The following is a 15,199-nucleotide window of genomic DNA, read 5'->3' as shown; positions in this document are numbered from 1 at the left end:
ACCAAAAATACTACAGTAGTACAATGCTTTTATGACTACTGCTACTACTACTTATACTACTACTACTGCTGCTGCAACAATTACAACAACAACTACTACTACTACCACTTACACCGCTACTACTGCAGTACTACACCCTGTAGCTCTTGTGCATGTATCCCTGATGCCCTTCCTTGTGTCCTCATCATTTCTCAGAATCAATAAATGGATGAGAAACAGTGGGAGTTATTTTCTCATGGTGAATCTGTCTTTGACACAGATAAGCTTCACATTCTGATCATTTGAAACCGCTGTATTGATCGAAAGGATGGAAGAGTAGAAACAGTCTATGTGTACATACTATACTATACTTGTTCTGATACAGCTCAAGATCATTTTAAAGATATTCAGGAAAGGCTCATTTCTGTCCTGTGAATGGGACTTTTTTAGGATCGATACCTGCAAACAATGTGGATCTAGTTTCGATACTAGTATAATTAATCTAGGAACTCTAGTATGATTTTTTTTCCTTCAAAAGTCTTTTTATTAAGCAGTAAGAGGTCAATGAAGAGTAAAATACTTGTAATAATGTATAACTTTTCCCCTTTTTTTCAAATAACATAAAAAGATTAACAAAATTACCCCACCGACACACAATTCAATTCAATTCATTTATTTTTGTAACGCCCAAAATCACAACAACAGTTGTCTCGAAGGGCGTTCATGTTTTGGTTGATGGGGGAAACCGGAGTACCCGGAGGAAACCCATCCAGACACGGGGAGAAACATGAAAAACTCCACACAGAAAGGCCTGGTGACCCGGGGATCGAACCAACCTTCTTGCTGTGAGACATGAGTGATGGCACTCAGTCACCGTGCCGCCAAGACACAAAAAACAAAACAACAGGAAGAATCAGACACAACAAGAAAAATCAGACACAACAGGAAAAATCAGACACAACAGGAAAAATCAGACAACATAAGAAATCGGCCAGGAGACCAGACGAGGAGGAGGAGAGCCGGGCGAGGAGGAGGAGAGCCAGGCAAGGAGGAGGTCCAACTGTCATCGGGGCATCTGAAAGAGATACACTCCACAGGGGGAGTGGGACAGGGGACAACATGTGAATAGCATTGCTGATGAGAAAATAGGGCAAAGTAGAGGATAGTGCTCAGGTTGCCATACTTCCCCCAGCTAGTTACTCCTACTGCAGCTTATCTTATCCCGGGTTTTAATAACCCTAACTCCCTCACTAAGTAACCTGGTCATACGCTATACCGAAGAGGAAGGTTTTAAGCCTGGTCTTAAATACAGAGACTGTGGGGGCCTGTTTAACATCAGCAGGGAGTTGATTCCATAGCACAGGAGCTTGGTAACTGAATGCTCTCCCTCCCACTGTACTTTTGGACACTCTAGGAACCACTAATAGTCCTGCATTCTGAGAGCGGAGTGCTCTGTTTGGCTGGTACGGGACAATAGCATCTTGCAGATAGGATGGGGCCATACCGTTTAGGGCTTTGTATGTCAGGAGGAGGACTTTGAATTTGATTCTAAGCTCGACAGGAAGCCAGTGCAGATATTTTAGTACAGGACTGATGTGGTCTCTTCTTTTAGTTCCTGTTAGGACTCTGGCCGCTGCATTTTGGACCAACTGGAGGCTCCTTATAGTACTTTGGGGCAGGCGGCAAGCAGGGAATTACAGTAATCAAGTCTGGAAGTAACAAATGCATGGATGAGTTTTTCAGCATCGTTTTTAGGTAAAATATTTCTAATTTTAGTTATATTTCGCAGGTGAAAGTATGCGGTTTTACAAGCTAGGTTTATATGGGCTGTGAATGAGAGATTATGATCAAATAGGACTCCAAGATTTTTTACAGTAGGGCTAGAAGCTATATTCACATTGTCGAGTGAGAATATCTGGTCTGACAGAGAATCTCTTTGACCTTTGGGACCAACGACAATGACCTCTGTTTTTTCAGGATTTAAGAGCAGGTAATTCAAGGTCATCCAGGTTTTGATGTCCTTCACACAGGCACTGAGTTTATCTATTTGATCAGTCTGATTTGGTTTCATTGATAAGTACAGCTGAGTGTCATCAGCGTAGCAGTGAAAATTAATGCCATGTTTTCTGATAATGTTACCCAATGGCAACATATACAGAGTAAATAGGATTGGACCAAGCACAGATCCTTGTGGAACACCACAGGCTACTTTAGAACAGGGAGAGGTGCTCTGGTTTATACTAACAAACTGGTACCTATCTGATAGATAGGATTTAAACCATTTGAGGGCGGTCCCTCTGATTCCAATGTCACATTCTAACCTCTGCAGTAGAATGTTGTGATCAATGGTGTCAAACGCTGCACTGAGGTCCAGTAGGACCAGGACTGAAGCCAGCCCGTTATCAGCAGCTAGTAGTAAATCATTTGTTACTTTAAGCAGTGCAGTCTCTGTGCTGTGGTGAGCTCTGAATCCAGATTGAAATTTTTCAAATATATTATTGTCCTGCAGGTGGCGGCAGAGCTGTTTCACCACAACTCGTTCTAGAATTTTTGAGAGGAAGGGAAGATTAGAGATAGGTCTATAGTTGACTAATTCATCAGGATTTAGGTTAGGTTTTTTCAAAAGGGGTTTAATCACAGCATACTTAAAGGACTGAGGAACGTAGCCATTTTCTAACGACATATTTAATATGTTATGGATGGAATCTATTATTAGGGGGAGGGCTTCTTTGAGGAGTCTACACATAAAACAACAAACTACAAACCAGCTGCACAAAACAGAAATGAGACATACATATAATAATAATAATAATAATAATAATAATAATAATAATAATAATAATAATAATGTAAATAATAATAATAATAATAATAATAATAATAATAATAATAATAATAGAATATAATTTTAAAGCTACTCTATTCTATAGCATTTTTTGGCATAATCAGAGTATGCACAGATATGTGGGCGGGGATGGGGGATAGGTGAATATTGAAATTTTCTGAGCACTCAAGTCTTAAATACAGGAAAGTACAGGGTTACTCAAGCATGCATGGATCAATTCAAATACACTTATTAGTAAAGGTCCAATCACACCAGGACTGAACCAGGATGAAAAAAGGACAAAATCAAGGCAAGGCAAGTTTATTTGTATAGCACAATTTGTACACAAATCCAAAGTGCGTTACAGAATAAGAAAATCACAATACAACAAATCAAAACATAAATAATCACAAATAATCATCATAAAATGAACATTAAAGGAGAAAGGTGCAGCATAAAAACCTTTCAGTCATATGCACAGCTAAAAACTGTTTTAAGCCTGGGTTTAAACATTGTCAAAATAGAGGCCTGTTTCACAGCTTCAGGAAGATTATTCCAGGTTTTAGCTGCATAAAACTGGGTTTAATCCTGACTCTGGACACCAGCAGGAGGCTGGTCCTTGAAGTCCTCAGAGTGTGAGATGGTTCATATGGCACTAACAAATGAGAGATGTACTGTGGTGCTGGTCCATGGAGAGACTTGAACACAAGCAGAGCTGCTCTCAAGTCTATTCTCTAAATCACAGAAGCCAGTGCAGAGACCTGAGCACAGGACTTATGTGCTCGTAATTCCTATTTCTAGTCAGGACCCAAACAGCAGCATTCTGGATTGACTGCACCTGTCTTAACGCTCATTTGGAGAACCAGGACTAATCCAGGACTAAACCAGGACTCAACGAAGTCTGTGATGTTTCAGATTTCTGCAGAGGAGCTGACAGGAAATGATGACTACATTGAGCTGTCCTTCAGTGCCCGAAAACTGGACGACAAAGTGAGTAAGAAACAAACAAACAAAGAACACACCTACACACACAGAGACACGTGCACGTCCCACAGAGAGACATGCGCATACATACACATGCGCACACATACACATGCACACACATACACATACACATACTTGTTGGGGACTTTCCATTGATTTACATTCAATTCCTGGAGACAGATCCTAAGCTTAACCCAAACCCTAACCTAAACCTAACCCTAAATTTGACCTAACCTTGATGTAATCTGTCTTTTCTAGGACTTTTTCACCAAATCTGACCCTTTTCTGGACATTTACCGAATCAATGACGACGCTACACTGCAGCTGGTCTACCGCACCGAGGTGAGGCCCGGTTTAGCCCTGGTTTAGTCCTCATTTAAACCTGGTTTTGTTGTAACGGTGCGGGTTAGGACCAAAGTATGCGGACTCAGAGCGGGTTGACAGTGTTTATTTACAATTCTTAGTGAATCAAAGTCTTAAACAGTTCAGATAACACACACGAGGATCCAGGAAGCAGGAGGCAGGCAGGACGGACGGAGAGCGGGTCGGGAACGGGAAGCCGGGACTGGAGTGAAGACGGAAGCGGGGACGAGACCAGGACAGACAGGGCCAGCGTAGTCCAAGGCCAGAGACGCACAGCAGACGGGTTGATGACTCTTAAGATTTGAAATGGCCCCAGGAAACGGGGGGACAATTTGTGAGAATCAGTCTTTAGCGGGATTGTTTTGGCGGAAAGCCAAACCATTTGGCCTGGTTGGTATGCTGGCGCTGGGACGCGGTGGCGATCAGCCGCGGTCTTGGTACGCTCCCTGGTCCGAAGGAGGGCCGCCCTGGTCTTATTCCAGACCCGGCGACAGCGCCGGAGGTGATGCTGGACGGACGGTACGGCGAGGTCCTTCTCCTCCGTGGGAAAGAGCGGCGGCTGGTACCCTAGTGACGCCTGGAAGGGGGACAACCCGGTGGCCGAGCACACAAGGGAGTTATGCGCGTACTCGATCCAAGGCAGGTGTGAGCTCCAGGTTGCGGGGTTGGCGGAGACTGTGCATCTCAGGGCTGACTCTAGGTCCTGGTTGGCCCGCTCCGTCTGCCCATTGGACTGTGGGTGAAAGCCGGACGTGAGACTGACCGTGGCTCCCAAACTGTCGCAGAAGGCCCGCCATACTTGGGACGTGAACTGAGTCCCTCTGTCTGAGATGATGTCCACCGGGATGCCGTGAAGGCGGAAGACATGACTGGTGAGCTGGTCGGCGGTCTCCTGGGAGGGGGGAAGGCCCGTCACGAAATCCACAGCAATGTGGGACCAAGGCCGACGAGGAACTGCGAGGGGATACAAGAGGCCAGAAGGAGGTGAGTGGGAGGCCTTGGCCCGGGCACATACCTGGCAGGCTGAGACAAAGGTCCGAGTGTCCGTATCCATAGTGGGCCACCAGAAGTGTCTTTTGAACAGAGACAGATTGCGGCTAGCCCCGGGATGGCAGGCGAATCTGGAGGCGTGGACCCACTGGAGCACCTGGGATCGGACAGAGTCAGGGATAAATAATTTACCAGGTGGGCCGTTACCTGGGTCAGGATCACGGATCTGGGCCTCCCGGACGGTGTCCTCGATCTCCCAGTGAACCGCGGCGACCACGCAAGAGGGGGGAATGATCGTCTCCGCAGGGCCCGGGCTGTCCTCCAGGGTGAACTGACGGGAGAGGGCATCTGGTTTAATGTTCCGGGAGCCAGGACGGTAGGTGATGATGAAGTCGAAGCGGTTGAAGAACAGAGACCAACGAGCCTGACGGGAGTTGAGTCGCTTGGCGGACTGGATGTATTCCAAGTTTTTATGGTCGGTCCAGACTACGAACGGCTGCTCGGCCCCTTCTAGCCAGTGGCGCCACTCCTCCAGGGCGAGTTTGATGGCCAAGAGTTCCCGGTCCCCCACTTCATAATTTGCCTCGGCCGAGGACAATCGACGGGAGAAGAAGGCGCAGGGACAGAGGCGATTGTTAGGCTCGAACCTCTGGGACAGCACAGCCCCCACTCCCGAATCGGAGGCGTCCACCTCCACAATAAATTGGCGCATAGGATCGGGCTGGTGCAGGATGGGAGCAGGAGTAAACAGCCGCTTGAGTCTTTCGAAGGCGGCTTGCGCTTTGGGGGACCAGGCAAACTGCAAAGAAGGAGAGGTTAGTTTAGTAAGGGGTGAGATAACCCTACTAAAATCCCGTATGAACCGTCTATAAAAATTTGCGAAGCCGATGAATCTCTGGAGTTGTTTGCGGCAGGTCGGGACGGGCCAATTCGTGACGGCCTGGATCTTCTCCGGATCGGCTTTTACTTGTCCCCGCCCCACTATGAAGCCTAAAAAACTGACCTCCTCAGCATGAAACTCGCATTTCTCAGCTTTAACAAATAGTTTATTTTCAAGGAGGCGCTGAAGAACCTGGCGGACATGATGCCAATGCTCCTGCGGGGACTTGGAGAAAATCAAAATATCGTCCAGGTAAACAAAAACAAAACGATTCAAAAAGTCCCTAAGCACATCATTTATCAGGGCTTGGAACACCGCAGGGGCGTTGGTAAGGCCAAAGGGCATGACCAGGTATTCAAAATGGCCCAAGGGGGTCTTAAAAGCCGTCTTCCACTCGTCGCCCTCCCTTATGCGCACCAGGTGATACGCGTTTCGTAGGTCCAACTTAGAGAAGATGGTGGCACCGTGGAGGGGCGTAAAGGCCGAGTCCAGTAGGGGGAGTGGGTATTTATTTTTAACAGTTATATTGTTCAACCCCCGATAGTCGATGCAGGGCCTTGTCCTTCTTGGCCACGAAGAAAAACCCCACCCCCACCGGGGAAGTAGACGGACGAATGATTCCAGCGGCCAGGGACCCACGGATATATTCCTCCATGGATTCTCGTTCAGGCCTCGACAAGTTGTATAGTCGGCTAGATGGCAACGGAGCACCCGGCAGGAGGTCTATGGCACAGTCATACGGCCGGTGGGGAGGTAGGGAGAGTGCCCTACTTTTGCTGAACACCTCCCCGAGGTCGTGGTACTCCGCCGGAACCGAAGACAGGTTGGGGGTGTCCGGGGACGGGCCGACGACGGGACCGGGCCCCCCGGCGGGAGGCAGGGCGGACTGGAGGCAGTTGGAGGCACCCGGGACTCCACCCCGAATCGCTACCCCTGGCCCAATCAAAGACGGGGTTATGAGTTCGTAACCAGGGGTAGCCCAAAACCAGCGGAGAGGCGGAGGAGGACAGGACATGAAACCGCCGGGTCTCACGGTGGTTGCCGGACAGGACCACAGTGACCGGTTCCGTAATGTGAGTCACACGGCCCAAAAAACGTCCGTTGAGCCCCTGGGCGTTGAGGGGGAATTCCAGGGGTTCCAGGCAGATGCCGAGCTGCTCCGCGACTAGGGCATCAATAAAATCCTTCTCTGCCCCGGAATCGACAAGGGCTAAAACAGGTAAAGTTCCAGAACGTACACACAAGTTGGCACTGAGCCGCAGTCTATTGTTAGTATCTGGGATGTGAGACCCACCCACCAGTACTCCCAGCGCTACTGGTGGGCGCCCCCTTTTGGCCGAGCCGGACAGGTGGCCACGAAATGACCGCGTTCGCCGCAGTAGAGGCAGGCTCCAGCCAGGCGGCGCCTCCTGTCGACCTGCATGGGCTCCTCTGGAGGTGACGGGGCAGCACGTGGCGCCGGCGAGGCTGGTGATCTGTGTCTCTCTCTCCGACGCATCCTTAGTCGGTTGTCTATCCGATTCGTGAGGGTGATGAGGGACCGTAAGTCGGAGGGCTCGTCACGGGAAACCAGTTCGTCTTTAAGCTGCTTGTTCAGACCCCGCACAAAAACGGCCCGCAACGCGCTGTCCGTCCAGTCCAGCTCGGCAGCATGCGTCCAGAACTCGATCGTGTAATCCGCTACCGTCCTGGAGCCCTGGGTGAGAGTCAGCAGGCGGGAAGCCGCGTTGTCCTGGTAAAAGTGGATACGAACTCATTAAAATCCAAATTGTCCACAGGCGTGTTCATTAGACGAGCCTCAGCCCACTGGAGAGCTCTTCCTCGAAGTAATCCGCATATGTATCGAATCTTGGCGGCCCCAGAGTTAAAACGAGTGGGGCACTGTTGGAAGACAAACTCACATTGGAACAGGAACCCCTGACAAAGGTGAGGCTGCCCAGAATACGGCTCCGGATCCGTGCCTCTCGGCTCCGGAGGGCGCGGCGGCCCCCCGGCTGCGGCGGGCGGGGTAACGAGGAGCGCGGCCATCTGGTGAGTGAGCTGCATCACTTGTTGGGACAACGACTGGTTCAGCTCCATCAGAGTCCGTATTGATTGTTCATGTTGTCCCAAGACCGCCTCCGGGAGAGCGCGCGCTTGCCGGCGCGCCTGGTCCGAGCCCGAGTCCGCTTGATCCATAGCTGGCCAGACCGTTCTGTTGTAACGGTGCGGGTTAGGACCAAAGTATGCGGACTCAGAGCGGGTTGACAGTGTTTATTTACAAGTCTTAGTGAATCAAAGTCTTAAACAGTTCAGATAACACACACGAGGATCCAGGAAGCAGGAGGCAGGCAGGACGGACGGAGAGCGGGTCGGGAACGGGAAGCCGGGACTGGAGTGAAGACGGAAGCGGGGATGGGCCAGCGTAGTCCAAGGAGCGGGACCCAGAGTAAGAACCAGGCGGAACGCCAGAGACCAAGACAGGCAGTGCAGAGTGGGATGACTGTACCGGAGTGTAGAGGCAGGTGCAGGAGCGGGCGAAGGCAGGAGTCTGGAAAGGTGGCAAAAATCCAAAATGAGAACAAGCAGGCGGGTAACAGGAATGCAAAAACAGAGCTGGAACATTCACGTTTTACACGCGGACGGTCTGGCTCCGAGTGTAGTCTGCCGAGTCTTCTTATGCGCCACCACAGGTGAGGGTGATTGCGCTAATGCGCTCCAGGTGTGAGCAGAAGGAGTCAGAGACTCCGCCCAGCTCCAGACAGACAGGTGAGGGAGGGGGAGAGAGAGTACAGGAGGGCAGCACAAACAGACATCATGACAGGTTTAGACCTGTTTTAGTCTTGATTTAGACCTGGTTTAGATCTGGTTTGGTCCTGGTTTAGTTGTGGTTTAATTCTGAAATAGACCTGGTTTTAACCTGGTTTAGTCCTGATTTATACTCTTTTAGACCTGGTTTAGTCCTGATTAATACCCTTTTAGGCCTGGTTTAGTCCTGATTTAGACCTGGTTTAGTCCCGGTTAAGACCTGGCTTAGACCTGGTTGAGACCTGCTTTTCTTCTGTTTCAGACGGTGATGAATAATCTGAACCCGATCTGGAAGACTTTCAAGGTTTCTCTCAACTGTCTGTGTAGCGGAGACCATCACCGCAAACTACAGGTACTACTAATACTACTATTAGTACTATTACTACCACTATTATTACTACTAGTATGACTACTACTACTATGACGCTTCCTCTCTCTGCTCTTCATCCAAATACCAGTGGAAATGGTTAATAAAATTAATAGAAATAATAACAACACCACCACCAACAACAGCAACAACAACAACAACAACAACAACAACAACAATAATAATAATAATAATAATAATAATAATAATAATAATAATACGTGGAACGTGTCGTCGTCGCCCAACTCCAAACCCACCTCACCTCCAACAGTCTCTATGAACCCTTCCAGTCCAGCTTCCGTCCCAAACACAGCACCGAAACAGCTCTGCTCAAAGTCACAAATGACCTCCTCCTCTCCTCCGACTCCGGCCACCTCTCCATCCTCATCCTCTTGGACCTCACTGCAACCTTCGACACAATCAGCCACTCCATCCTCCTTTCCCACCTCAAAAACTCACTCAACATCACCGGCTCTGCTCTCTTCTGGCTCCAGTCCTACCTTACGAACCGGCAACAGTTTATCCACATCAACCATTGCTCCTCTTCCATAGCCCCCCTGCAGCATGGAGTCCCCCAAGGTTCGGTGCTTGGTCCTCTCCTCTTCATTCTCTACATCCTCCCCCTTGGCAACATCATTCATCGTCACAGTCTCCGCTTTCACTGCTACGCTGACGACATCCAACTTTACATCTCCACAACATCCATCAACCCCAGCATCCACTCCACTCTCACCCACTGCCTAACAGACATCAAAAACTGGATGAATCACAACTTCGTCAAACTAAATGACAAAACAGACTTCATCATCATCGGTCCACACAGCATCACCAAATCCTCACAACACTTTACCCTGCACTTTGACAACACCACACTCTCTCCATCCCCACTCATCCTTAACCTCGGTGTGCTCCTCGACCCCACTCTTTCATTTGAACCCCACGTCATGCACATAACCCGAACTGCATTCTTTCACCTCAAAAACATAGCCTGTCTCCGCCCATCACTCACCTTCTCTGCCGCTGAAACTCTCATCCACGCATTCATCACATCCAGAATCGATTACTGCAATAGCATCCTCTACGGTACACCATCCAAAACCCTCAATAGACTACAGTACATTCAGAACTCACCCGCTCACATGAACACATCACTCCTGTCCTCCACAAGCTCCACTGGCTTCCCATCCCTCAGCGCATCCACTTTAAAATCCCTCTCATCACATTCAAAGCACTCCACAACCTGGCCCCTCCTTACCTCACAGACCTGCTCCACCACCACACTCCATCTCGCCTCCTCCGCTCCTCCAGTTCCAACTTCCTGTCCCTGCACTGTAGGACCAAGCTCTGAACCTGGGGGGACAGAGCCTTCTCCATTGCTGCCCCCACCCTCTGGAACTCACTACCTAAACCCCTCCGTGACTGCTCTGACCTCCCCACCTTCAAAAAAGAACTCAAACTCACCTGTTTAAAATTGCTTTTAATGTTTGATTTTATGTTGTATATTGTGTGATATTTTAATCTTCTATGTATTGTGAAACGTCTTTAAGTGTCTTGAAAATCTCTATATAAATAAAATGTATTATTACTATAATAATAATAATAATAATAATAATAATAATAATAATAACCTTTCTTTTTAACAACAATCAATAAGCGTTTGGGAACTGAGGGCACTAATTGTTGAAGCTTTGCAAAAAAAAAAAATCGTTTCCCATTCTTGCTGATTGTCCAACCTCAGTTGCTCAGCAGTCCTGAGTCTCTGTTGTCGTATTTTGCGCTTCATAATGCGTCACACATTTTAAATGGGAGACAGGTCTGGACTGCAGGCAGGCCAGTCTAGTACCCGCACTCTTTTACTACGAAGCCATGCTGTTGTAACACGTGCAGAATCTGGCTTGGTATTGTCTTGCTGAAATAAGCAGGGATGTCCCTGAAAAAGATGTTGCTTGGATGGCAGCATATGTTGCTCCAAAACCTGTATGTACCTTTCAGTATTAATGGTGCCTTCACAGATGTGCAAGTTACCCATGCCATGGGCACTAACATACGGCCATATCATCACAGATTTTGACCTTTGCGCTGATAACAATCCAGATGGTCCTTTTCTTCTTTGGCCCGCAGGACACAACATCCATGATTTCCAAAAACAATTTGAAATGTGGACTTGTCAGATCACAGCACACTTTTCCACTTTGCATCAGTCCATCTCAGGTGAACTTGGGTGTTGGTGATATATGGCTTTCGTTTTTCATGGTAGTTTTAACTTTCACTTTGAGATGTAACGACAAACTGTGTTAACTGACAGTGGTTTCCTGAAGTGTTCCTGAGCCCACGCGGTAATATCCTTTACACATTCATATCTGTTTTTAATACAGTTGTCGTAGCGGCTGGGTTGGGGTGGACCAAAGACTCGGGACAGGTTTACAGTGTTTTATTTACAGTTAGTGAAAGATACAAACAATAGTCCAACAAGATACGCGGGCAGGGCGTGAGCGAGAACCAAGGGTGCGCCGGGGGAAAGCCGAGACGAGAACAGGGATCCGCCAGGAGCGGGGCGCGTGGTACTGCCGGGGTCCTGGACGAGACAGGGAGGTGAAGGTAAGGAGTTGACAATGCCAGAGCTGAAGCGCTGAGTCAGGAACAGAGCCCGAAGCCAGGAGCTGGGAAGGTCAGGAGAACCGGAACCTGGGAGGCAGCAAACTCCAATTAGCATCAAAAAGAGCAAGAGACAAGAATGCAAAAAACGGAGCAGGTATAATCACGTTGACACGTGGACGATCTGGCACCGTGTCTTCTCCCAACTCCTCTTATCCATGGCAGGTGTGGTGATTAGCCAGATCGACAACAGGTGCGCGTGGGAGGAGCCGAGGGCTCCGCCCAGTTCCAGGTACAGACAGGTGAGGGAGGGGGAAGAGCACAGAGGGAGGCACAACAGGAACAAAAATACACGCGTCATGACAACAGTACCGCCTGAGGGATCCAAGGTCATGGGCATTCAGTGTTGGTTTTCGGCCTTGCCGCTTACGTGCAGAGATTTCTCTAGATTTTCTGAATCTTCTGATGATATTATGGACCATAGATGATAAAATCCCTAAATTCCTTGCAATTGTACATTGAGAAAAGTTCTTAGATTGTTGGACTGTTTGCTCACGCAGTTGTTCATAAAGTGGTGAACCTCGCCCCATCCTTGCTCATGAATAACAGCCCTTCGGGAATACTCCTTTTATACCCAATCATGACACTCACCTGTTTCCGATTAACATGTTCATCTGTGGAATGTTCCAAACAGGTGCATTCCTCAACTTTCCCATTCTTTTGTTGCCCCTGTCCCAGCTTTATTAGAATGTGTTGCAGGCATCAAATTGAAACTGCGTGAATATTTGCATAAAAACAATAAAGTTTATCAGTTTGGACATTAAATATCATGTCTTTGTAGTTCATTCAGTTCAATATAGGTTGAAAAGGATTTGCAGATCATTGTATTCTGTATTTTTTTAAGTTTTACACAGCGTCCCAACTTAATTGGAATTGGGGTTGTAGGATTTTTAATTAATTAATTGGTAAATTCTTCTGTAAAATAAGTATTTGGTCACCTACAAACAAGCAAGATTTCTGGCTCTCATGGACCTGTAACTTCTTTAAGAGGCTCCTCTGTCCTCCACTCGTTACCTGTATTAAAGGAACCTGTTTGAACTGTCCACAAACAGTTTAACCAGCACTGAAATTGGACTAAAGCAAAACCCGAGCACGACTAAACCAGGGCTGAACCAGGACTTAAATCAGACCTATTCTGTAAAATGCTCTTTTATCCATTTCCTTTTTATCCATTTGTTCCTTCTCATTGAGCCTCTGAAGTTGTATTTGGAGTGATTCATGTTACGTTAGTGTAATCTTTAATCACTTACTTTCAAGATTCCATTTTGCCGATCTACCTCCATATTCACCTCCACTGGTGCACGTCCACTGTGACATACATGCCCACTGTAACGTGCACGCCCACTGTGATGTATGTGCCCACTGTGACATTGTGACATATGCGCTCACTGTGACGTACACGCCCACTGTGATGTATGTGCCCACTTTGACATTGTGACATACTCACTCACTGTGATGTACACGCCCACTGTGGCATACATGCCCACTGTGACATACACGCCCACTGTGACGTATGTGCCCACTGTGACATTGTGACATACATGCTCACTGTGACGTACACGCCCACTGTGACATACACGCCCACTGTGACATACACGCCCACTGTGACGTATGTGCCTACTGTGACATTGTGACATACATGCTCACTGTGACGTACACGCCCACTGTGATGTACACACCCACTGTGATGTACATGCCCACTGTGACGTACGCACCCACTGTGACATACATGCCCACTGTGACATACACGCCCACTGTGACGTAGGATTTAACAAACTGGAATCGTTCTGAATCTGATAAAAACCCAGATGTCTGAAACAAGACCTGGATGACTGAGGGGAATGGGAAGGGGAAAACACCAGTGGCAGAGTGGTTATCCTGTCTCCTCCCTCTCACCATGAGGTTGTAGTTTAGACTCCTGATCTTGTGTCTTGCTGCAGTGCACGGTCTGGGATTGGGACTCGAACGGGAAACACGATTACATTGGAGAGTTCGAGGCCACGTTCAACGAGATGAGAACTGCCAGCGAGGGCCGACAGGTAAGACCCTTTAGACCTATTTACTTCTGATTGAGTCCTGGTTCAGACCTGGTTTAGGTCCCTTTAGGACTCAGAGGTCCTTGGAGACCCTCTGAGTCTGGACCATGAATAATCCTGACAGAACTGGACCAGGTTTTCCCTTGGACCAGAATTAGACCAGGACTAAGCCAGGACTACACCTGTAATAAATCAGGACTAAACCAGGCCTAAACCAGGCCTAAACCAGGCCTAAACCAGGACTAAACCAGGCCTAAACCAGGTCTAAACCAGATCTAAAGCAGGTATAAACCAGGTTTAAACCAGGTCTACAATGGGATTAAACCAGGACTGAACCAGTTTAAACCAGGTCTAAACAGGACTAAACCTGGGCTAAACCTGGATTGAACCAGGAATAAACCAGGACTATACTTTGACCAGGACTAAACTAGGACTAAACCAGGGCTGCAGCTGTATTATGGGGCTGCTGCATAAAAGTGTGCCCCTGAGGACTCATTATGAGCTGTCAGATGAATCCCGACTCCCACAATGAACTTGTGCAGATAAATGAGCTCAATTATGCTCCTGCACGAAGGGACAGCACCTGATGCACAGGGAGGATATCTGAAACACAGGGAGGAGAACTGACACACAGGGAGGGCATCTGATGTACAGGGAGAGCATCTGACATGACAGCCACCTAAGGAGGACATCTGACACATTGGAAGCAAGGGCATATGACACATAAAGAGAGAGGGCATCTGACACACAGGGAGGGCATCTGACTCATATTTAATGAATGTGTTTTGTGTTCCAGGTGCAGTGGCCTTGTATCAACCACAAATATAAACTCAAGAAGAAAAACTACAAGAACTCAGGAATTGTCATCCTCAGTCAGTGCAAGGTCAGACCTGGTTTAGTCCTGGTTTAGTCCTGGATTAGTCCTGGTTTAGTCTGGGTTTAGTCCTGGTTTAGTCCTGGCTCAGTCCTGGCTCAGTCCTGGCTTAGTCCTGGCTTAGTCCTGGTTTAGTCCAGGTTTAGTCCAGGTTTAGTCTGGGTTTAGTCCTGATTTAGTCCTGGTTTAGTCCTGATTTATTCCAGGTGTAGTCCTGGCTTAGTCCTGGTTTAGTCCTGATTTAGTCCAGGTTTAGTCCAGGTTTAGTCTGGGTGTTGTAACGACTGGCAGAGGGACCAAAGAGACAGAACTTGGGGAACAGTTTAACAATGTTTATTTACAGTTTTTAAATGTGCAAATGAACGTAGGTGGATCAGATAGTTGAGAGCAGGGCTGTTTGCAGTAGTCCAGGAGTAGATCGTGGGAAGTGGGGTATGAGGACTACATTTCCGATTAGGCC

General features: G+C 48.0%; 2 protein-coding genes across 2 annotated transcripts in view; both read left to right on the top strand.

Moving 5' to 3' along the window:
• Positions 1-4,150, top strand: part of mat2b (methionine adenosyltransferase 2 non-catalytic beta subunit) — a 220,739-nt gene extending 216,589 nt beyond the window's left edge. Inside the window, exon 8 of the mRNA XM_055227646.1 lies at positions 4,135-4,150. The gene's annotated coding sequence lies outside the window, so the exon portion shown is untranslated. The remainder of the gene's footprint in view (positions 1-4,134) is intronic.
• Positions 1-15,199, top strand: part of cpne4a (copine IVa) — a 68,196-nt gene that overhangs the window by 25,675 nt on the left and 27,322 nt on the right. The window contains exons 5-9 of the mRNA XM_033980956.2: positions 3,719-3,793; positions 4,046-4,129; positions 9,070-9,159; positions 13,770-13,868; positions 14,662-14,748. Of these exons, the coding sequence (XP_033836847.2) occupies positions 3,719-3,793; positions 4,046-4,129; positions 9,070-9,159; positions 13,770-13,868; positions 14,662-14,748 (435 nt within the window). The remainder of the gene's footprint in view (positions 1-3,718; positions 3,794-4,045; positions 4,130-9,069; positions 9,160-13,769; positions 13,869-14,661; positions 14,749-15,199) is intronic.

The sequence above is a fragment of the Periophthalmus magnuspinnatus genome, chromosome 16 (genome assembly GCF_009829125.3).
Source record: "Periophthalmus magnuspinnatus isolate fPerMag1 chromosome 16, fPerMag1.2.pri, whole genome shotgun sequence".
NCBI lineage: Eukaryota > Metazoa > Chordata > Actinopteri > Gobiiformes > Gobiidae > Periophthalmus > Periophthalmus magnuspinnatus.
Note: the sequence above shows the minus strand (reverse complement) of the source record. Positions and strands in the feature narration are given on the sequence as shown.